The following is a 25,160-nucleotide window of genomic DNA, read 5'->3' on the forward strand; positions in this document are numbered from 1 at the left end:
TTGTTGTTTTATTGTTGTTAATGGGCTTACACTGTGTTCATGTGATGGCGGTGGGATTCTCTGACATTCAAGATTTAAGAGCTCAATACACATCAGTGCAATCACAAGCTGGAAAATCAAACAGACAAGCATGAAAGCATGGATGTTCATGTACATTTGGTAGCTTTGTGCCCTGATCTACTTGACACTGAAACATAGACAAAGCACAATAGTGTTTGAAGTCATGAGATAAATACTGTCCATTAAGTCTGTTTTTTGAGGCCAGGCCTGCGGGTTTGTCTCCCTGTTTCAGTCCTCTGCCAGAGTTCCCTGAATCAGACAGATATGTAGACACAGAGTTTTGACCACAGGACACTCAATCACTGCTCTGTTTGAAAGAGACAACTACAGTATATTCCCACACATGAAAACCACTGTGTACGGGGAATGGACTCCTGCAAGAGATCATTTTCTCGCACTAATCAGCAGGGTTTGTTTGTGGTCTTGCTGCCCTGGGATGTGATTGGCTCTGTGGTGTGTTTGTCTTTTGAACACCAACTGGTTCTTGCCAGAGTTATGCTCTGATTTCAGTTCTTGGTGAACATAGAGGTGAACTGGGCCACACAAAATCAAACATGTTTGAGAAAATCTTGACCTGTCTGGAGCCGTTAGAAGGCTGAAGTCTCCTCTTGGGTTTAAAATCAGGACTGAAATCAACGAGTGTGACCGAGCCTTAATCCCCACAGAGCACTGACCTCATTCCAGTGATTGATTCTCATTCAAGTGAATATTGATTGTCCCCATTTAGAGATTTTAAGCAGCCATTTGTAACAATACCAGTCTGATAACCCCCCCGACTCCTTCCCTAACATCTCTTCCTCCCCACACCATCCAGGCTGTGGTGGTCACTATAATGGTTTGGCATTTTCGTCTTTACACAAATCACATGTTTATGCTTTGGCTCCCTGTTAACCCTCCATAACTTAATTTGGTGCCTCCCCTCCCTCTTTCTGATCCGGGGATGCCTCCATGGATGCCTTTGCGTTTATTTTTTGCAGTTCATAATGACTTTAATTCTACAGCACTGTATTGGTTTTACTGTTCAGATACAAACATATACTATTTTACATACAGTCATGAATTCATTCAACATTTCATATTGTAGTCTGTAACCTGTAATATATTTTTTCATGAATCATATTACCAATCATTACCTTCATGCCAGCGCATTAACAAAAACAGATTTTAATATCTCTGCTTCCTCTCCTATTTTCTCCTCTGCTCTGCTCTCCTCCCCACATCATCAGCTGTGACAGACCACTATGACCTTGGACATAGATGTCAGCATTATAATGATAGATAAAGCTGCAAGCAGCAATTTACTGAGTCGAAGCAGTCCAGAAACACTGGAACATAGGTGGTGAAGGATGACGCAAATGTTGAAGGTAGGTTGGTGTATGAAATTTGGTGCAATTGGATTTTGTGCCTGGAACAGTGGGGTTACTTCTAGGTCGGCCAAGAGTGAGGCAAATGTTTGAAAAACATCCTGTACACTAGTTGCAGGACTATTAGCTACACCTACTGCAAGTCAATACAACAGCCTTCAATAAACCAGTCACTGCTTATTGAGTGTAAATTGGATGGCATTTTGGGGGGTAGGGGAAGGGTGATGATTGCTTAAGGCCATTTAATCACAGGATATAATTACTTCATTTATTTCTTAATTACAGTAGGTTATAATTAGGGCATTTCACAATTTGAAGATGCATTCACTATATGGCCATTGTTTTTTTAACTTATGTATACACAGCTATAAGTGTATTAAATCTAAATGAGAGTTTTCAGGGTGTTGAACCTGTGACCATGCAGTTTGTTGCAGGTACACAACCTATAAAACCTCCATATGCACAAATGAAATAGAAAGTAAACACTGACCATCACTCTCACGTCATAGAGTGTTTTGTTCTTGTTATTACTGACTTCATTAAACTAGTGAAAACAGGAGTTTTCCAATTTTATTTTTATCTTTGCCAATGCCAGGTCCGACTGGATGGTGTAACCCTGGGTGAGCACCCAGTACACCCTGAAGGCACATCTGGCCAGCCACACCTCCACTACATACATTATATTTCAATGGTGTTTTCTTTTCTTCTGGCTAATTAGAGCTCTAGCAAGGTTGAAGTTGGGTGGAGCTATGCTGGAAATTACGTCCTAGAATCTACGTAACTAGATAAGGTATAACAGTGATAACAGTGATAGCGGTGTAAATTGTCCCACACTAGCAGCCGCAACACGAGAGTGAGGAAGATGTCAGTCAAGGATATTCAGATTGTTATTAGTAGCAGTGGAGTAAAAAGTACAACATTTCCCTCTGAAATGCAGTGGAGTTGAAATATAAAGTAGCAGAAAATGGAAAAACCATTTTGAGGAAGTACCTCAGAAAGTACAGTACTTTAGTAAAGATACCCAGTTTCTTACTTTCCACCACTGGGAACAAACACATTTTTGAACAAGGTGAATACAATACCCTTAAATATCTAGCTCAAAGTCGCCTGTTTAGTTTCACTATCCTGTAGAGACACCTAGTGGCTGCTCATAGTGCTTTCTTTATATTTGTGCAGTTTTTTGAGTGTGTTTGTTGTTTTTGTTCATGTTTACAGAGGAACATCTAGTGTTCACTGTGAGTCAGGCTTTAGTGCCTTTTATTATTATTTAGCTGCAGTGCAGTACAGAGTTTATCTGTAGGTCCTTTGTTTTAAAGGAACACCTGTTTCTTTACTTGTGGTATTTCCTTGTGGGTTGATCATTAACAACATTATTTACTAAAACGTTACACATTTCCACTCATTTATTTTCACATCCCAACTCATGTATCAGCAACGTTTATTTGCGCATCCAGATACACTTTTGGCCAAACACAATGTCTGGTAATCTTTTAGATGAACACACTCTCTCAGTTTTTCTCCCCCCCAACCCCCCATCTTTCACACACTCTAACACACACACACACTCACACACACCTCTACACTTCCACCGAAGGTACATAAGTGTCTGTGCAGGTGCTTCTGTTAAAGAGGAGCGACTCCAGCAACACTCCTGCTCTCCGGTCACCCTCTCAGCAAAATGTCTCATGATTATTTTGGATTCTCCTTAATAAGGAGCAATGCAAGAAACGGCACCACGGCCACCGTGGTTCTAAACAATGCTGCAGACATCTCTGTTATTGTGATTTACTTTTTGGTTGTCTTGGCTGTCGGAGTATGGGTGAGTTGATCAATCTTCCAGTTGACCATTTCTTGAATGTTTCTTCTCTCTGAATAGTTAACTCCTCACCAGTTTTACAGCTGTGAGAGTTGGAGTTTGTTTTTCTTAAATCTAAGAAATAAAAAGAAGTTCTGTATGCACTGAGCAATAAAAGGGAATGTAATAACGATTTATATCATGTCCCACTTTTAGCAACAAAGGCCTTTTTTTTAGCACCTTTACAGCAGCACTTTTGAGTATATGAGACGTAATGGAGTGGACTGATATTGTGCAATTACAGCATCTTATTCAACAACCTGGTTCATAATCATTTTATAGCAGATCAGAGTACTTTTACACTTCAGAATGCACATATTTTAGATTCATTCATGAGCAGTAATGTTACTATGATATTGTTGAGTTGTGTGCAGTGACTTTGACATTTTATTTCACTCTTTTTATCATGAAAGAAAATATGCAATATATGACTGTTGGAAGAAGTGTGTGAGACTTTTCACAAAGGCATTTATGGCTTTTCTAACATGTGCCCTTCTCCTGTCGCAGGCTATGGTCCGCACCAACCGAGCCACTGTCGGTGGCTTCTTCCTGGCGGGGAGGAGTATGGTGTGGTGGCCGGTGGGTCTCTCATTCCTCAGAATAAGTCAGAGAGTCACTTTTATGCATATTAAAATTAAGCTCTGGCTTCCAATCTTACCGCAATGAAGAGCATTATGGTGGCAGAGACACATGCCGACTGATTTTTATTGTTTGTACTAGGTAGTATAAAATATGATACAGTGTGTCATAATGGAAGCACCTTGTGTAACAAAGGTAGTAGAGTAGAGTCTTAAGGTGTGTAAATCATCTAGTGCTTAGTTAGTGTACTGACTTCTTGACACACCATAAAAGTCAGCTGGAGTCTTCAACGCCTTTCTTGTTATCAAATGTTTTCCAAAAAAAGTTGTGAGAGTTTTAGAAGTGATGCATGCATATTGTTTATAAATATAATTACGCCCTACACAGATCGGAGCGTCCCTCTTTGCCAGCAACATTGGCAGTGGCCACTTTGTAGGGATCGCAGGGACTGCTGCAGCTGCGGGAATAGCCATCGGTGGATTTGAATGGAATGTGAGTAATCGTGTCTGATGTTCTAATTATACCATCGTCACTTCTTACACAAACGTATTTCTAACCTGTGACACAGATATAACCAGTTAGCTGATAAGTCAGTAGATTATAGATGGAAGGAAACAGAACGACAACAGAGGCCAACTTTATCTCTATAGGACCATTTTGAGTAAATGGTGGTATTGATTATTTATTGGTTGTGTCTTTGTGTTTTTGTGTGTTTCAGGCTCTTATAGTGGTCATCATTCTGGGATGGCTCTTTGTGCCCATCTACATTAAAGCAGGGGTAAACAGAACACACTTTACTCTTTATACATACACATAATTTCACCGACCCATATATGCATTCATAACCATTGTATATATCCTAATCGTGAATTCTTTTGAAGTTTTGGGGATTCTTCATATATATCTTCAAATGGTATTTATTGCGATGCATGATTTACTTTTCCAGCAAAAGCTGGAGTGGGGAGTCATAAAAACTGCAACATTAGAGCAGGGGAAAGTAAGACAGTGACACAAACAAAAATCTGATTTATTATGGATGTGTTTAGGTGGTCACCATGCCTGAGTACCTGAAGAAGAGGTTTGGAGGACAGCGTATTCGCATCTATCTCTCTGTGCTGTCCTTGTTCCTGTATGTTTTCACCAAGATCTCAGTAAGTCACTGTGACACCACACTGAAGGTTAACCTCAGGGATGTCCTCTATTTCAACATGTACCAGTATCGTACGTTATTGATTGACATGATGTGTTTTCTCTTCTCCACTCAGGCAGACATGTTCTCTGGTGCCATTTTTATCAACCAGGCTCTTGGGCTAAATATTTATCTTGCTGTTATCCTGCTATTATTGATTACTGCGCTGTACACCGTCACAGGTGTGTCCCCTTAGGATGCATTCACCTCCTTTTTCCACTGAACTCACAGATCGCTCATAAACTAAAGCCAGAAGTCTTATCTTCTTTACAGTATGAATGGCATCACAACCGGGGGTAAAGTCTTCCCAGGCCATATGTGGACATATAGACACACACTCTCTCTCTCTCTCTCTCTCCCCCTGGTTAGTTTATCTGTGGTGTGTTATTGAGGTTAATTACCCATGAAACTGTGAGTGGCCGTCTGTTGCTGTTTTGTAACAATGCATCCACACCTGAAACAATTAGTGTGATGAATTGGATCATGTACAAAGATTACTTGATTTTAAGTTCAGTTATGTGCATCATTGGCGATATAATGTGTTGATTTTGAAAGAAAAATGTATGAATTGATAACATCACATACTGTATCTCAGGTGGATTGGCTGCAGTGATCTACACGGACACCTTACAGACCATCATCATGGTTGTTGGATCATTCATCCTTATGGGCTTTGGTAATATGGTATTTTCATTTTTTATCCTTATATTTGGTTGCTTCTTTACTGGTTATTGTGAGGAGACTAATCCTGTTTGACAAATTGTTGGAGAGTAGAAATGACTGTAAATTAGTCTAACTTGCATACACATCCTCAGCTTTCCATGAGGTGGGAGGTTATGAAAGCTTTCAGGAGCGCTACATGGAGGCCATCCCTTCTATCACGGGTAACATCAGTGCAAGCTGCTACGAGCCTCGGCCAGACTCCTTCCATATTTTTAGGAATGCTATTACAGGAGACCTGCCGTGGCCGGGCCTTGTGTTTGGACTCACCATTCAGGCCACCTGGTACTGGTGCACTGATCAGGTCAGTCATATATATGCTGGCTCAATGGCAGCTATTAGAAAAGACTAGCAACAAACCATGGTCATAAACACTCACACAGAGACTCATTTAATTGATTCCACACATGTAAACACATTTATGTGCTTTTATCTTGCCTGTTTTTGCCAGACTCACTCAAGCGGTCTGAGGTGGCCTGCTGTAAGAGGACAGACATGCTTTTAGTTAGACCTTAATGCACTCCCAGACACTGAGATAAGATTAACAGGCAGACTAATGCAGGATCCCAGTGAACAATGAGATGCTAATTCCAATGTTGACATCCAACACACACATAAACATGTGGCGAAACCCAATAACGACATTATCCCTGTTCACTTAACAGAAGGAAATATATGTTAAATAATTAGCCTTTTTGGATTATATGTTTTATAAACTCAAAATAAATATTATATTAAGCAAATATTTTGAGTTGAACCAGAGAGAGAGAGAGAATAGTTTAGAGTCATTTACCCATGCAATCTGAAGTAAAAGTACAGAGCTATAGTCAACAACATGTACTTAAAGTAAAAGTACTCATTATGCAGAATGGTCTCTGTTTTACAATTAAAATCTACCTAAAGTAGTACTTAAGTACAGTAAATATAGTAACTTTCCGCCACTGCATGGCTCTAATGATCTGTTACCAACTATTGTTTTCCTGTAGGTGATTGTCCAGCGCTGCCTCTCAGCCAAGAATTTATCTCACGTTAAGGCAGGCTGTATCTTATGTGGATACCTGAAGCTGCTGCCCATGTTCCTCATGGTTTTCCCCGGGATGATCAGCAGGATCCTCTATGCTGGTGAGTGTGTTGTGGCAGGTTTGTTATGTGACTGGTGAAGGCTGAAGCAAGCTCTCTGGTTGGAAGTACTATTGTAGCTAATGCACATCTCACCACAGGCATAATGGTGATCCTGCTGATCTGATTCATTGTTTTCTAGACGTGGTGGCGTGTGTGGAACCGGCTGAATGTGAAAAATACTGTGGGGCCAGTGTAGGCTGCACCAACATCGCTTATCCCAAACTGGTGGTGGATCTCATGCCCAACGGTGGGTGGCTGAAGGTCTTTGTCTTATGAGCTGAGACTGCAAATGGCGGCCTTTTTCTTCAAGTTATCTTCCCCCATTGTAATCTGTTATTCTATCTATTTCAGGTCTGCGAGGTCTCATGCTGTCGGTGATGCTGGCCTCTCTGATGAGCTCACTTACCTCCATCTTCAACAGTGCCAGTACTCTCTTCACAATGGACATCTACACTAAGATTCGCCGCTCAGCCAGTGAGAAAGAACTCATGATTGCTGGCAGGTAAAACCCATGTTTGGGGTTCAGTTTGATATGATTTCAGATGATGAGAATTCATGTGTGCCTCACTCCATGTGTTTGTCTGTGTATAGAGTGTTTATCTTGGTCCTGATTGGTGTGAGCATAGCATGGATCCCTGTGGTGCAGTCGGCCCAGAGCGGTCAGCTCTTTGACTACATCCAGTCCATCACCAGCTACCTAACTCCACCCATTGCAGCTGTCTTCATGCTTGCCATGTTCTGCAAACGTGTCAATGAACCTGTGAGTTTCCACTTCAATCATTTTATTATTTACACATTTAAGAGCAATCCACTGCCTGTTCCATATAAACAGAGCTCTGAGAGCTAAGTGCTAACATCAAGATGCTAACAAGCTCACATTGACAATGCTAACATGCTAATGTTAAGCAGGTACAATGTTTACTGCATGTAATGTTAACCATCTTAGGTTCGCATATTAGCAGGCTAATGTTTGCTAAATTCCACAAAACAGAAATTACAGCTGAGGCTGATGGTAGTAGGTGAAGTCTGGGACAAATAGAAATTTAGACCTGATGATGGCACTAGTTGAAAAGTCTGGGAATCTCCAAACTGATTGTAATTCATCATGAGGGGGACATGAATATGTGTGCCAAATCTCATGGCAATCCATCCAATAGATGTTGAGACATTTCACTCAAAACTACAAATGTGAACCTCATGGTGGCGCTACATGAAAAGTCAGGGGATCACCAAAGTCAGTCAGATTTGCCATCTGGCAGGCATGAATGTCTGCACCAAATGTCATAGTAATCCATCCAAGTTGTTGAGGTATTTCAGTCTGGACCAAAGTGGTGGACCAGCTGACAGACTGACAGACATTGCATCCCTAAAGCCATGCCACAAGATCTTAAGTAACCTGCGGTCAAAGGTCTTTGGTAATATCTTATTAATATTTACTGCTTCCTCTGACTTCTTGTGTAATTGAGTGTCCTCTGACAATAAAGCAGTTAAATAACACGTGTCATGTGATCTGAAAAAGTGGGGCTGGGCTCAAAATACCTTTTAAAATGTGGTGTGAACACGGACTCCTTGTTGATAAGGTCCTTACTCTCATGATCGTCACATTTGCTAAGGCAAAACTTCAAAGTCATGCATGCTATCAGTTGATCAGTGTCAGTTATCAGCATACAATCACCAGTCACATTCAAACAGGTCAGTGAAGAGGTATTTATAATCTGTCAACTCACTCATGCTGCTGCTGTTACTGCCTCAGCTCATCTCTCCAGCTTCCTCCTGCTCTGGTTTCTTGTTTGTCATATTTCCCATGACATGCCTTGGAATTTGCATAATGTATATTTCATGTTTCACTTGTATGTGTCTGCTGGATGCTGCTCTATGTACTCCTGTGGTGGTTCTGAGGCCCGACAGATTCCATTACATGCTGTTTGGATTTATTTAGGCATGCAGAGCATCAAATACAACCTTCCGACCATATTTTGCAAGAATGGATCCTTTTTATCCATGCATGGCTCTAGGTATGGCAATTTTGGGTCCATTGGTCAGTCCACCACTTTGGTCCAGACTGAAATATCTCAACACAAATTGGTTGAATTGCCATGTACGTTTGCAGAGATATTAATGGTCCCCAGAGAAAGAAGCCCACTGACTTTGGTGATTTTAAGTGAAATGTCTCCACAACTATTGGATGAATTTCATGTCATTGACATTCATGTCCCCCTTAGGATGAATTGTAATCACTTTGATGATCCCTTTACTTTCTAGCGCCATCATCAGGTCAAAATTTCAATTTGTCCAACACTTTGATTCTTTTTACCCTAACCCTCAGCTGTACTTTGTGTTTAGTGCTAATTTGTAAATGTTAGCATGCTAAGACGCCTAAACTAAGATGGTGAAGTAAACATTGCACTGTTACACCTGTTAGCATTGTTATTGTGGGTATGTTGCCATGCTAGTGTCAGCATTAAGCTCAAGGCACCACACCTACTAAGACTAATAATTTAATAGATAATAAACTTTGTTAGTTACAAAGTGCCTTCCATGGTAGAACCAGGATTAAAACATTTCATGACTGTGGCAAATAAAATACTTAAAATAATATAGAAAAAAATGGGGGGGAAAGGACTGAGCAAGACAGCCTAAACTGACCTATTGACCTTTCCTAATTCTTTTCATATTTCTTTCCTCAGGGCGCCTTTTATGGCCTGACGATTGGCCTGTGTATCGGCCTGTCCAGGATGATTGCTGAGTTTGCTTATGGGACAGGAAGCTGTGTCAACCCCAGTAACTGTCCCACCATCATATGTGGAGTCCACTACCTCTACTTTTCCATCATCCTGTTTGTTGTCTCCTGTATCATCATCCTGGGAGTTTCTCTCATGACCAAACCTATCGACGACAAGCATGTATGTGACCACTGTGAGATGAGGCTGGATACATCGTTAATGTTCCAAACACTCACGCTCACTGGAAGACACTGCAATAACCAACTTTATAAATATCGACCCATGTGTTATGTTTTCTAGTTGTACCGACTGTGCTGGAGCCTCAGGAACTATACAGAGGAGAGGGTGGACCTTGAACAAGACGATTGGGTTGATAACAACGAATCCAACCAGATGGACATAGACGGTAATCAGCAGACATACTGTACAAACATAATACAGATGCATTCACAAAAACAAGGGGCTTTTCTTCATCGCCTTTGTCTCTTCCATCACAGAACCCGAGGAGGAGCCAGGTTTGTGCAAGAAGGCAGTGATGTGCTTCTGCGGCCTGGAGCAGAAAAAAGCCCCCGAGCTGAGTGCAGAGGAGCAGGCGGAGCTGCAGAAGAAGCTCACAGACACGAGCGAGGTGCCTCTGTGGAGGAACGTTGTCAACGGCAACGCGGTCGTCCTCCTGTGTGTGGCTGTTTTCTGTCATGGTTTCTTCGCTTAAAGAACCTCTCAGATACTGTAATTTATATTTAAGCGACAGGATTTTTTTATGAATGTAATTTATGACCACATGAATTGTTCAGTTCACCCACAACCTTCTAAAACAGTGGTTCCCAACCTGGGGGTCGGGCCACTCACAAAGGGTCGCAAGTCATATCTAAGGGGTCACTGGAAGAGCTAAAAAGCTAAAAAGGTTGGGAACCACTGCTCTAAGATAAGATAATGAACTTGTAGACCTGTCTGTACTGTATCATTATTACTGTATGTCGTGTATGGCTACTGAACTCCTCCAGGATATAAAATATATTTTTATAAAGTATATGCCTGTCTAAAACTTTGCCGTTTTGCAGCTGAGGTAAACCAGTAAACCATACTGTGATATATTAACACAGATTTACACTTAAAACACGTTCATATTGTATAATAATAACATTGTCCTGACCCCTTGCACAGTTGTAGGTTTTCCAGTATTAACTTTAAGTTTTCTTCCTTGTCTTTGCTGTTGCCTTTGTGATTGTGAGCATAATGAGAGTGGGCAAATTTGTAAATCATGTATGAAGCTGCAGGGTGACTCACGCAAGTCTTTACCTGAAAAGAGTGCACTCACACTGCGGAAATGTATTATTTAATTTGTGTTAATAGCCACAAGTCCTTGTTCATGTGAACTTGATCAAAATGATCCGACTGCTTTGTAGCCCTAGTAGCAATTTGTGTGAAATATGATCATATTGACGGGCCATTCCCATGTTTTTAAATTCTGGTAATTTCTGTATTTGCGACCTCATTCTAAAGCCTTGTTTTTCTCTTTATGTGTGCTCAAAGTCCGTGAGTGTTGTCACTTTTTAAATCTGTACACCTTACTGTACGTTGACTTAGGTGATAAAGAATAAAAACATCTCAGGGAAGAGGGGTTGTGTGTCTGACTGCTTTCCTCTGGTCACTGTTGTTCCTGCTGAAAAAGTAAGATGCTGGTTTGTTTATTTTATTGCACATAAAATTTCTGGTCAAATCTGCCCATACTGAGGTACATTATACCGTTTATGTACTTGGTAAATAAATACTTAATGCCTTTTTTTAATTTACTATAAGACTTGACTCATTCCATTATGACACATTTATTATCTCGCTCTTATCACTAACTCTGTGGTTAATGTACACTTAGCAGTGAAGCAGGCCTTGACTACGTGCACTGCTGTTGAATGATTTATGATTTTTGCCTTGGACTTGCATGTTTTGCTCTCTGCAGTTTTATATCTTTTATCCCTGCCTAATTATCCATCAGCATCTAACAGTGATTCTGCCGGCCTGCGTGGTGACAAAGTGTAACAACAAACCACAGTAAAAGGTCGACATGGAGGCTTGTCTCGCGCTCAACAGTCAGAAGAGACATTTTTGTGTTAGTGCTAGAACCCAAACGCCACCTGTCAGCCACCTTTACCCACAGTGATGAGTAACAAAGAGACAAGACATGTTTTGAATTCTTTGAAAATTGCAAACAAAGACTGAGTCGATTGTAATGGAAAGCACAGTGCGACAGTTAGTCAAGGGCCTGAGTAAAATGAAAGTACAGATGAAGAAATCATTCTTTTTGATCTTTTTCTTATGTACTGTGTGTTCTTTCTAGGCTTTGTTAACCCACACTGCTGTGTGAGCAGTAAGTCGCCCTGTTAATTGTGGAGAAAGAGCTTGAGCTGTCTCACGCTGCAGGAGTAGCCACAGTAGCCACATGAGGTGATAATATTCAGCATGTAACATCTTTTAAAATAGGGCATCCAAAGTATTTCTATGAAGGAGTAAAATACAATGAAAAACCATAAAGAGGCACAAGAGCGTGTTAGCAGAATGTCCTTTTATAATTGGAAATAAGGGTAAAAGACAAATACATATTACACTAGAGAATGAACTCCTGAGTCCTTAATGTACAGCACATTGATATTTGTTTGTTTTTATCCTCATATACAAAATGAAATACCTATGTAAAGGCTTTGTTAGCCTAAACATCCATCACAGAGCCATGTTTATATCCAACTAATTATAAAAATAATGACTAATTAATCTCTCTATACTATTGTTTTAGATTTCATGGAGCTACACAGGTGTTGTGTTAACTCATGTAAGCAGTGATGCAATGAGTGTGTGATAGTGTATTGTTCAATCAGAATACAAGCCAAAAAAATCACAATCATGTAATCATGTAAAACATGAGGACATAGAACATTAGATAGCTGAAACACAGTGGCCTCCTAGTGGCACAAGAGCCTCATCGCACAGGACAAGATACTATGCAGCATAGACCCAGTTTCCACTGGGATTGTCTACAAGTAAAATAACCATCTGAATCATTTGAAATATGCTAAATTGAGCCCATTCATTGTCCCCAGATCAGATCCGTAGCGTTAGGGGGCATGGCTGATAGCTATAGAGTATTTTTTCATACTCCAAATAAGTTAAAATATTCTAGCTGTATATCCTTGTTTTTATGTCATGCTCCTATAACTCATATGCAGTGACAATAAACTGGAGGTTGAGAGTCATACTATAGATCTATTTTTTCTTCTTTAGATTGAACTTAGTTCTGTCAATGTGATGCTTTCATCTTGTGGACATGATTGTGTTTATATTTTACTGGGTGAGACCAAAGACAACTTTCCTCCTCTTTGCCTCTGCTGGACAATAAAGTTTATTCTCTCTCTCTCTCTCTCTCTCTCTCTCTCTCTCTCTCTCTATGTATATATATATATATATATATGTGTGTGTGTGTTTTGGTCTTGGTTTAGGTCTGAAAAAGCCTTAACAAAATACCTAAATATAGATTTAACCTAGATTTAACCAGTATTTCTTTGATGACATAATATGATTTCTTGTCCTCTTCAGCCTGACAACTGGTAAACTGGTTTACTGAAACAGGTAATGTAGAAATCTGGCCTTGTTGAAAGAAATATGCTTCAGGACGTGTTGGGCCCTCTTTGCATGTGACAGGTCTCAGTTCCTCACAGCTGCCTCTGAACTGCACTTCACCTCTTAAGACACCGATGAGAAAATTCTTAAAGGAGAAAACAACTCCAAAGACCTTGACTTCGCCATAAACCTTGGTTTATGGCCAACCTTAGTTAACCTGGCCATAAACCTCCTACACACGCATTTTTGAAAAGTTTTGGTTCACATTCGCAACAAGGGCTGCAAGTGCTTTCTCTTGCTGTGAAAACCTGGCTTTTCCCCTCATTGTACACCAGTATTTTCAATACATTCATAGGATTATAATTATTAGAATTTCATATAAAGAAAACCTGGCGTTCTCTTTTTGTGTTTCACTGCTTTTATTGCTATGGATTATATATATACATATATATATATGTTTTTTAATTACTCTTATTGTTCACTGAAAAAGTAATCCCATTACTTCACAGTTAAAACACAGTAGTGAGCTAAATTACTCATTACTTCAGTTTCTTAGCACAGCTTCATTAAAGCAACCTTTGAGCAACCCCAAAGCCTTGAAAACCACAAGCTGCATCTCATTTCACATGTGTGTGGAAACAGAGGACAGGACATTGTGGTTTAACAGACTGCCAGCCGAACAGTTAGTTCAACATCAATCCCAGCTGCACGACGCTCTCCAGAAGTCCTGTCCTCACTATGAAGCCACTGGGTTCACACACACATCCAACTCTGAACAAAATCAGGGGATTCAGGGCGCGTAATTAACTGGCCTTATCGAATGTGTGTATTTCTCCTCTTTTGCGGAGGCTAGCCGCCTCCCCATATTTGCAGGAACTGGCGCCAAGCTAATGCATCTCTGATGAGTCTGTTCACTGAGCCCACAGAGATGAGGCTGACATCGACCCTCCGTCAATCTCCGGTGAGGCTGCGAAGCTGAATATAACCACAAAAATTCTGGTAAAAACTTTACTTTACTTTATTCACCATATTTAGCAATTATATGCAGAATACAAACATTTAATAAACGGTTTATAACACACTATAATCAAGTTGTATGCAGCTATAAGGACATGTTTAAGGGCTTATTGATATACAGCATTTGTCAGCAATTGTAATGTTTCCTCTGAAGTTGTATTCTTAATTTTGTTACAACTGTGTTTTACTAAATTATCATTCACTTTCTGTTCATACACCAGCATCCACTTATGGGCGCCCACAGGAGAAGTTATAGTCGTTGACACTTATATCTGCTAACAACTGCAATTTGTAATTAATTTCTGCTTAACACTATTTAATGTTATAGAGAGATATTTGTTTTCATGGCCTTTAACAACATGGTTTTTAACACAACATGCACATCCAGTGCCGGGTAAAAGAAATGAGACTATTTGGAGTTTGAGGAATTGACGTTGCGTCATGATGTGTTGAGCACATACTGTGAATCTTCCTCAAACCTCCGACTTCTGAGAAGATCTACAAAAGAGCAAGTTTATACAGAACTCACTGCTAAAACTCATTCAAACTGAAGAGCTGTGAGGTTTTCTGTTACACTCACTGCGACTTTGCCTCTCATCACATTATGCATTATGTAAGCGTAACCCTCTTACATTGATTGAAAATTCACATCATGTTTTTTCTCCCCTCTTTGATCTGAGGATTATTTATTGGTCAGCGTGAAGGCTTGAGCAGATACAAAAACTTTTTAAAATCCTCATTATGCAACATCGCTGCATGTGCAGATCTGTGGCGGGGGCTTAGGATGCTGCCTTCAAGTTTCTGGGTGCATTTTAAACTCAGCAGTGTCTAATTTAGCAGTCAGGTCTTTTTTTTTTCTTTTAGAGGATTCAAAGGAATGAATACAAATGACACCTCTCTGCTATGTTTGCTTTGAGGCTATGCTTGTAGGAATCCATTTCTGCAGACATGATTGAGATGAATGTGCTCAGCGTTGAATATGATGGATCTGTTTTTCCAAAACATCCAGTCAGTAGCCTGATAGGAAATTCATTTGTGAGTGAATTTATGCTTTGTTTTGCCTTCTCAGATCTGCTGCACTGCCTAGATTAGATCTATTTGCACCAGCTTCCTGTGTTTCCTGTGTGCCTGGCTAGTGTACTTAACCATATGTATGTGTGTGTGTGTGTGTGTGTGTGTGTGTGTGTGTGTATTAGTATTGCATACACAGTGTGATTCATGGCTCTCTGTACAAAGCCTTAATATCTCAGAAGGCTGTGTGCATGTTTGTCTATAAATGTGCATGTGTCTTTATGCGTGTGTATGCATATGTGTGTTTAGACGAGGGGAGGAGGTTGGGGAGGGTGTTAATGTTCCTTATTGGCTGAAATATTTTCTCTGGCAGCTAGAAAACGTGATCCTGCCTGCAGAGGCACTGCAGTGTGTGCTGCATCGAGAGAGAGCAACGAGAGAGAAAGAGAGGGAGTGTGTGTGAGAGAAAAAGAGAGAGAGAGAGAGAGAGAGAGAGAGCGAGGGAGCGGAGGGGGAGGGCAGGCAAAACAAGCCACATGCATAAGGAGGGAGCCAGAGGCACAGAGACAGAGAGGGAGAGTGTGTGAGCGTGCATGCATGTGTGAAAACACTGCGCATGTGTGACTGACTGGAGCAGACGGAGAAGGAGAAAGAGGAGTAATGAACGGCAGCTGAGACAAGAGGAGAGATAACAGCAGAGGAGAGGGGAAGAAGGAGAAGAGAGGGTTTACCTGAAGACCTGAAGACAGAGACGCACAGAGAGGGAGGAAGAGGAGGGGACGTTACATGCAGAGAAGCACAGCACAGAAGCTCAGGTCACTGCACAGAATAAGCTGAATAATTTGCGAGTCTTAGGAAAAGAGGGATGGAGAAAGAGAGACCAGAGGGAGACGCTCAGCTACAGCTCGGAGGAGAGGGAGCAGAGGTGGGAGAGTGAAGGACAAAGGTGCCAGAGAGGAGAGGAGAAGAGGAGCGAGGGATGCGGAGCTCGACGAAAGCAGCCGGAGACATGACGCATCCACCTTGTAACAGCCTCCTCCATCTTACATCTCCTCCATGTTTCCCCCCCTCGTTCATCCTGCTGGAATCGAACAGACAGGAGAGAGCATCCTCCCTCTGGTGAGAACGTCTCCTGAACAAAGAGACTGAGAGCTTGGTTTACCTTCACAGAACCAGCATCAACAAAACAACGTCGACAGCAACAACTGGAACAAGGAGGCGAGAGAGGACTGGAACAAGAGAAGTGCGTAGGCAGACAGGTGAGGATGATGAGAGTGAGCGTACAGAAGATAACAGAGATTTTTAATCGTCATGTTTTGCACCTGTACGTTCTGCATGTCTCAGATCTGTGAGAAGCGGCTCCTCTATCTGGATTTCATGCTGATGCTCTTTTCTTTCTAGCTCTCTTTGTGCGAGAGGTGGTGGCCTTTGCCTTTTTGCTTTGTTACGTTAAGCTGGGATTTACATGGTTGTTGCATCATGGCCGTCCATTTTGCAGACGCACACACACACACACACACACTGATGGATGCATGAATGGAGACACACATATGTGCACAGCGAAACACCTGCACGCCTACTGATCAGCATTGACCACAAACAATGACTGGAATCTGTGAATAGACCGTGATGATGTGTGAGTTTGGGCATAGATGGTGTCTTCAGGGTGTCATGTCTCCAGCGGATATGACTTTTCACAGACCTCTGCACAGACAGACAGTGGGGGCAGGAGGATGAGGAGGAGGAGGAGGGGAGGTGAGGGTGATAGGGACAGGGCAGGAACGGCCTGTTCTGTAGTTGTCAGCAGCACTAAGGCATCTCCATATTGGCCATACATTGGCGCTGCAGTGAGAGCGCCGGGCACACTCATGCTGCGATTGCATAACTGCTGCTCCCGAATGCACACCCCTCCCACATGCTAAAGCATCTCCATCTCACACGGTCCAAATGTTTTGGCTACCTCACAGTCTCCCCTGAGTCTCAGCTCACCGGACATCAACAATGGCGTCCACCTTAACCCTGAGCCTCCTTAAAAGAAAAATCAATCGCCTCAATCAATCAAGCCGCTGTTGTTATTGAAGAGCTGCACATTTGCTGAAGCTTTCCCTCATAAATCTTCCATGAGATCTGTGTCAGGCAGAGCGACGATGGTTATTGCTTGTATTTTTCTGCCTGTGTGCAGCTCTGCCATGTTGCTGTGGGAGCCACATAGACGAGAACAAAGAGCACTTGGCTGTAATGAATTGCGAGGCAAAATGGCCGATGTCTGCTGTGAATGACAGCGGGCTGAATTATTAAAAACAATACCTCCCCGCATACTCACTAAGCACTTTCTGCCCATGCAAAAACACAAACATCAGCCGGCCATCAAACAGTGGCCTGTGGGATAATTGCATGTAATCACAGCTTGATGGATTGACTGTATATATAAGATTTAAAGCATCATCAGCAACATCATATCTGGATCTGAATCCTGGGAAAAATATTTAAATCTTGGCATTTAAATTATATTAGCCTGTCATCAACCTACAGTATGTTATGTGATTGGAATTAATTCCTTTATTCAGAAAATGTTTGTAAACAAAAGCCCATTGAGAAAAGCATGACTTTAAAAAAAATGATTTAACAAAAATGAAATCTTGTCATTTAAAGTTTTATATATTATGACTGTAACAAACAAATAGAAAACTCCAGGACCATAAAAACAAACAACTTAAACAAAACGCTTGATATACTTTTCAGATTGTAAAATATGCCACAGAGGCAAATCCCCCCACATTTAAATCATTCACAATATCTCACTGAATCCCTACTGTCATTTCCAGAGAGAAGCTGCGGCCAAACATACAGTAAATCTGGGGATTTGTCATCAGATCACGCTAAGGTCAGAACGCGTTATGTAATGAAAATAACAACATAATATCCCACGCAGGTCCGAGGAGAGATGTGCTGATGCTGTTTTACCAGCCGAGGCATGAATGTGGATACACATCTCAACATAGCTGGCATACCTGACATACTGATGGTATGTGATGTAGGGGCACGAGGACCCGGACCGCCTGCTCTACGTCCCCATAGATAGATAGATAGATAGATAGATAGATAGATAGATAGATAGAGACAGACAGACAGACAGATTTCCATTGAGAGAATGGAGAGAGAGACAGGCAGGCAGACAGACTGATGCAGGGTCTCTATGACTCATTCAGAACGTGAAAGAGATGAAGGAACATACATAGTGGGAGTGTGAGAGGATAGGAATGTGTGTGTTTTTCTCTCTCTTCAGGTGCGTCTTTGTGTCAGTCAGAGATAAATCCAGCATGACTGATAGTACAAAAATATTCCTTTTAGTGGCTCGTATCTGTTCGTTATCTGTTTGTTTGTGTGTCCGCGGGAATGTAAAGGGTGGTGCCGAGTACGTGATGGGGAGTCGTCTGAGGGTGAGAATGTTCTAGTATATGTGTGTGTGTGTGTGTGTGTGTGTGTGTGTGCGAGTGTGTGTGTTTAATGGTATGAGGAATTTGCTGCTGAGACAGACTCCTCTGACATCTCTGTGGTCAGCTCTCCTCTTCCTCCTCTTGCTTGTGATGACGAGGTCAAATGCCTGCCATGATTTCATTAGTGTAATAATTCCTCTGCAAGGAGAGGATCCAGAGTTATGTGTCCACACACACACACACACACACACACACACACACTCAATGTCAAGACTGTGGGAGAGCTGCAGCACTGTGTTAATATGGTGGCCCGGGATGAGCTCCTTACATAACTGGAGAGGGCTCCGTCGATTAGGAGGAGGCTGCGCCAACACTGGCCCATCAGCAGGCAGCCTGCATCAGTTATCAGCCCTTTTCACAGCACTGTCACCAAATTAGAGGGTAATTTTAGCAGCTTCATCTCCCCCAGGCTCAAAGGCTCCTCGTTGCAGCCTGGTTGCTTTATCAACTCGACCCCTGCCACTACCAGACAGACATGTTTTCACAAGCTGTTTATAGCCACAAAATGTGTCTAGACATATATCTGTGAAAGGTGGAGCTGGTTATTTTACTTTCAAACAATAGTCCAACTGGTACTGTTTTTAGGCCAATACTGTTATTTGGGAGTTTTAAAAATCTGATAATGATGTATGTTTGTTTGCGTAAACATGAAATAAATTTGTTTGTACTCTACAGTTGATGTAATGGCGATGCTGATTCTAAAATTGCTGAATTCGTCAAAACATATCTTTGGCATTTCTGAAATGCCATATCTTCTTATTTATTGGCAAATATATATCCCAGATGTATCAGCAAGAAGTTAATACCAGCAGATCATTTGGTCCAGTTTGAATTTAATTCAAAACTCCGGCCCAAAGTCACACTTGTATCACCTAAATAACTTAATGCATAGAGCTGGGAAACATCAACACACAATATAATATAGTATACTTTAGTATCATGCATGGTAACATTTAGAATAGTTTAGGTACTAATACCAAAATGTCAAATTTTAGATACCTTACCTTAATGACTATTTAAATGTTTTTCTACAAAATATTTTTTTTATTTAACAAAAGAAGAAAATCTCAAATGTCTAAATAAAACCGTCTAAAGTATGATTTAAACCAGCAAATATCTGAAAACTGCAGTACAGTTTTAGATTAATTATTATTTATAATATCTATTATTATTGTTATTGTTATTATTTCCGTTTGATATCCAGACATAATTATGACAATATTGAATTGTATTAAACATTTTACATGTTTACTTCTTGCTGTTATGCCAGCACCATTCATGATGAGTGTTTCTCAGAAAAGTCTTGCATAACTAGCACCAAGCATCACAACCAAAATCTATCACTATCAAGTTGTTTGGATGAAAAAAACGTGGTAATTTATTTCAGTTGCTAACGCCCAGATTGATCAAAAGTGATGAATGCATACTGTTGTGTTTGCAAGAGGATGAGAAGGAAAGAGAGGCTATTTTGGGGAAAGCGCTGCAGCACTGCAGCGCAGCGGAACACATTTGGTGAGATTGTGAGTGATTCTGGCAAACAGTTCTGTGTGTGTTTGAGTGTGGGGTGTACAAATATGTCAACAGAGTCGACCAGAGAGGATAAAGGGGGAGAAACAAACGTCTGCCTGCCTGCCAAACATGGCTCACTGCATCACGTGAAAGTAATGGGCTAAAGCACTTCCGCCTGTTAGGTACATCTGTCTCATTCGGCGTGAATCTTCAGCAGGGGTTGGGGGCAGGAAACCACTGAGAGGTGCACAGATAAACAAACCATAAATAGAAACCAGGACCAGCGCTGCGCTCCCTCTCATCTCTTTCTCTCTCTCTCTTCCTGGCCATGTAGGTCACCTCCTCTGCTCAGTCTTTTTTTTGTCCTGTAATGAATCATCACTGTTGACAGCCGTGTAGAGAATGAAAGATGTGTCATCCTCCCTCCTCCGCAGTTTGGCAGCTATTGTTTTGGTCAAACTAACGATTTTCGTCCGTACACTTGTTCTTTTTTCATAAACCCACACGCAGTATGACACAAAACCTCAATGCAGATTGTAACCTGCTCCCACATGCATAAGCGCCTAACTGACGCAACTCACAAGATGGCCGAGTGCTGGCAGGAAGCAGGAAGCATGACAGGACCGCAACAAGTGTCACAATCACCTGCTCCTATAATTGATTTTAAAACCATTTTAAAGGTTTTAAAAAGTCTTCAAATGTGAAAGTTTTCTCATGAAGATTGGCACAAACATACGTTTATATAATCTTTAACAGACTCATGTATAAGCTTAAAATAGGTGAGGAAATCTGTGTGATAATACATGACAAATAGAATGATTTTGAGGGATTTACAGAATGATAAAAGCTCAAATGTATAAAGATAGATCATAAAACATATATCATATTGTAGAAACACTCAGTGGCCATTTTATTAGGTACACCTGTACAATCTAATGCAGTCCAATACAACAGCTCTGCCATAACATCCATCTTGACGAAGCTCATAATGTTCAGTTTAATAATAATTGTACAACACCATCAGTAGCTAAAACCTCAATGCTGAAACATATAATCTAATTAACATCTATGACAACGTCAACAAAAACGGAACATTACAGGCATCATAAACATACTTTTTATGGCAGATGTATTGGATTGCATTAGACTGGACAGGTGTACCTAATAAAGTGGACACTTGAGTGTATATATAGTGTATATATAAGATCCTCTCTGCATTCAAAAGTACTAGCACCAAAACTATTACTTGATCAACCAATAGACAGAAAATCGACAACTATTTCAAGCCGATTAATGAGTAATTTTTTAAACAACAAATGCCAAAGCTTTTCTCATATCTCATATCATTATCAACAGAATACCTTTGGATTATTTTACTATTTTGACAAAATAAGACATTGGAACTAAACAATTAATTCTAAATGAATCTAATGAAAATAATCATTAGTTGCTGCCATACATAAGCACATTATTTAAGTGTTTTGAAATACCCTCACTGCAGACAAGACGTACAGCGGGTGTACTGTGTTTGTAATTCTTACACCTTCGTACACCACATCAATCTATGTAATCTTCCGACTTTGTGGCACGCTGATTGTGTTTCGTCAAAAGGAAGGCGTACTGTCTGCGCTGTGCCCGGAGCGCCTGACAACGTGATAATTATCTCCCTCCCAACAGAGACACACCTGGGCTGAAGCCAAGATGCAAGACGCATCCGTCACCAGATACAGAGATACAAAGAAACTGATCTTCATGCAGCTACAGGAGACTTTAAAGCTGGCTCCTTCCAAGCTGTCAATAAAGCGTGTTTTATGTTTTTGAAAAGTTCTCCCCGCTTGTATTCCATTTACTTTCTACATCAAGTGTCATTGACATTCACTATATCTTATAGACAATGTGTTTACCAGAGCAGAAACTCATGTATTTTATAACTCTCTTCACTGTTTTCACAGGTAGGCAGACCAAAGGAATCCTGAGGACACTGAAAAAGGGAGACAAGCACAGCAGCATCCTTCAGACTGTTATCACATCTTCTGCTCAGCTGGGAGGACTGTCTGAAAGTCAAACCCTTCACTCCCACCTCTGAGGAATTCAGGAGCCTTGGAGCTTGAAGGAGTCATTCCAACAGCTTTCTGGATCATTATAGGGCAACTCCCAAGACCTCCTCCCTCTTTCTTATCAGCAAGCCACCGAGAGGGGTCACGCAGGGGTCACCTGGCCAAACTGGACCAAGAGCAGAGAGAAAGACTGGAGGTTATTCTTTCTTTCTCACGCTTTCGAGCCGATGTGTAACACACTCGTAGCCAAAAACAGGAAGTTGAGCGGGCGTCTAAGCGAGAAACACACGTAAGGGGTAGTTTGAGAAGGCAAGAGTTTCCTTGGCAGGCCACAGGATATAGACTGAGACAATACCTCTTGGACCTTTCTGAACTGCCTGAACTCAATCCCCCCCCTCACCCCCTAACCTGTACTGTATGTATATATGTGAGCATCTGTGTGCATATGAGATTATTTATTGGTGTTATCACTGAGAACATATCTGTGCTAAAGTACTAATTGTCCTTGTGTGTGAATATACGTTTTCTGCAAAAAGCACAGGAACATCAGCATAAGTGAGTAAAAACAATAAAAAAACTAAAAAGCTACCTTTAAGTAGTCAACACTGGTCAAATACTGTAAGCTGGACTGTTAAATCATCTGTACATATCAGCGGTGACAGAATAAGAGCTGCCGATAGCGGTGGTGCTCTGGCTGAGCTCCTCCATCTGTCTTCCCCTCATAAAGACTCAGGCTGACAGCAGGGGGGGATCTCTGAGGGAAACATGGAGGCAACCATCCGTCCCCATGTCCCCTCGAATGGCTGACTGCAGAGAAATTGAGCCCAAGTTTTTTTCCCCTTGCCCAGAACCAGGCAGGGGTGTCCAGCGCTGATTAGAGCCACAGCCCCTCTCTCTTCCACCTCCAAGCACGTGCGAATGTCCTGCCTCAGGCGTCAGCCCGTCACCATCCCCATGGACACCGTCAAGATCATCCAGTCGGAGAAGTTCCCCAGAGAGTGCCCTGTGCCCGTCACCCAGCCGCGCTATGCCCCGCCCCCCAGAGTGGCGTGGGACGGCGGAGGTGAAGGCGAAATCATCGTCAACCAGGCCTGCAGCGACCTGACCCTGGACATGACAGGGTCCCCCCGGCCCATGGTGTCCACTCCGGTCCCAGTGACGCGCAGGGAGCAGAGCTTCCTGGCGCAGCGCAAAACCAGTGCCAACGAGATCTGCTACCACCAGTTCCACTACAAGATGGAAGACGTCATAGTCAACCAGTACGTGCTGCGCTCCTCCTCCACCTCCTCCTCCACGTCCTCCTCCTCCTCCTCGGGGCCCGTCATGCCCTGTGAGCCCCTGGACTGCCCCACCTGCGGCCACACCTACAACTTCGCCGGCAAGCGCCCGCGCATCCTCTCCTGCCTGCACTCGGTGTGTGAGGAGTGCCTGCAGATCCTCTACGAGTCCTGTCCCAAGTACAAGTTCATCTCCTGCCCCACGTGCCGGCGCGAGACGGTGCTGTTCACTGACTATGGCCTGGCTGCTCTGGCCATCAACACCAGCATCCTGAGCCGCTTGCCCTCTGACCCCAACGGGCCTGTGCAGTGGGGCGGGGACGCCGACCGCAGCTGCTACCAGACTGTGCGCCAATACTGCCAGTCAGCCTGCACCTGCCAGATCGCCAACCCCTTGTCCTCCTGTGGCATCATGTAGACAAGGGGAGGACACTGCAGGCATGACTCGACGTTGCCCCCCCTCCTCTCTTTTCGTCTATAAGCTCTATACCCTCTCTGCCAACCCCCCTTCTCTCTCTCTCACACACACACACACACACATACAGTAAATAAATCCCTCCACAGATGTTATCTCTATATATTTAATAGCACAGATGGATGCTATGTGGGACTCATGGATGCTGGTGGTGAAATAAATAGTAAATAAATGTATTTTATGTATGGACTGGAATCCTATTCACCCTCTCTCGTTTGGTTGGACGTGTTTGTCATTGACATCTCTTTACATGGGAATGCCAGGGGAGGTCTATCCCCCCAACCTAGGTGAATAAAGATTAAATAAATGATAAAAGTAACTGTGTGTGGCCTGCACTTGTTATCTGTCAAGCTGCAAAGAGGATTCGGCTGCAGAGTGCCTTTTCTTATTTAGACTAGTGCAGACTAGTCCCTTTGTGTGTTGCCTTAAATATTGTAGATTTTAAGGGGATAGTTAATGGGTTAATTAATGCTTTACAATATATTGAGTTTCTTATGGGTTTTTTGCACAGTTTAGATGGTTTTGTAAAAGACGGCCATCCCATAATTTACACCAGTTTTTTGCAATTGAGATGAAAATTCATAAATTACTTAGATGCTTTAATAATGAAGGGAATTTTGAGGTACAAAGTCCGAGATGCATTTCATGGTATTGGGGCATGAATAAGGGTTTTTGTAAGGGGTAGGCCCTTACAAAAACCCTTATTCATGCAGTAAATCTATTAAAAATCCCACAATATAACCCATTCATTTATCCATTCATTTACTCAAAACCGGAAACAATTAGTTGATTAATCCATTAGTCAATCAACTGAAAATGTATCATCTGGTATTTTGATAAGTAATTAAATGTTTAACGTTCACTGGATCCAGTTTCTCAAATATGAGGATTTTATATAACTGTTCACTGATTTAAGACTTGTAACATTTTTCAGGCAGTTTTGGGAAATTTTATAGACTAAATTATTAATAAGATTGATTGAACAATAATCAACATAGCCATTAGTTTCCATCCTAATGAAGATATATTTGCCTCCTCTGATATATTTTCATGTTTAACAGGAGAGCCAACACATGCAGAATGCTGTTAGAAAGTC

The 25,160-nt window shown here is 41.7% G+C and overlaps 2 protein-coding genes across 3 annotated transcripts; both read left to right on the top strand.

Moving 5' to 3' along the window:
- Positions 1 to 3,102: 3,102 nt before the first annotated feature.
- Positions 3,103 to 10,324, top strand: slc5a1 (solute carrier family 5 member 1). 2 transcript variants are annotated; one of them, XM_070925202.1, is made up of 15 exons: positions 3,103 to 3,243; positions 3,787 to 3,858; positions 4,246 to 4,350; positions 4,577 to 4,636; positions 4,905 to 5,009; positions 5,124 to 5,229; positions 5,643 to 5,723; positions 5,863 to 6,071; positions 6,754 to 6,889; positions 7,029 to 7,136; positions 7,241 to 7,391; positions 7,481 to 7,649; positions 9,577 to 9,792; positions 9,913 to 10,018; positions 10,110 to 10,324. In XM_070925202.1, exons 1-15 carry the CDS (start codon positions 3,103 to 3,105, stop codon positions 10,322 to 10,324), a joined length of 1,980 nt encoding a protein of 659 aa, XP_070781303.1. The 2 variants fall into 2 exon arrangements, with proteins under 2 accessions (XP_070781303.1, XP_070781304.1); XM_070925203.1 differs by having other exon boundaries at positions 3,172 to 3,243; positions 9,913 to 10,093; positions 10,146 to 10,324.
- Positions 10,325 to 15,837: 5,513 nt separating this feature from the next.
- On the top strand, positions 15,838 to 24,383 carry rnf208 (ring finger protein 208). The gene is made up of 2 exons (XM_070924477.1): positions 15,838 to 16,508; positions 22,208 to 24,383. The coding sequence occupies exon 2, from the start codon at positions 23,231 to 23,233 to the stop codon at positions 24,005 to 24,007; it is 777 nt and encodes a 258-aa protein (XP_070780578.1). The 5' UTR covers positions 15,838 to 16,508; positions 22,208 to 23,230; the 3' UTR covers positions 24,008 to 24,383.
- The last annotated feature ends 777 nt before the right edge of the window (positions 24,384 to 25,160 follow it).

The sequence above is a fragment of the Enoplosus armatus genome, chromosome 18 (genome assembly GCF_043641665.1).
Source record: "Enoplosus armatus isolate fEnoArm2 chromosome 18, fEnoArm2.hap1, whole genome shotgun sequence".
In the NCBI taxonomy this organism is placed as follows: domain Eukaryota; kingdom Metazoa; phylum Chordata; class Actinopteri; order Centrarchiformes; family Enoplosidae; genus Enoplosus; species Enoplosus armatus.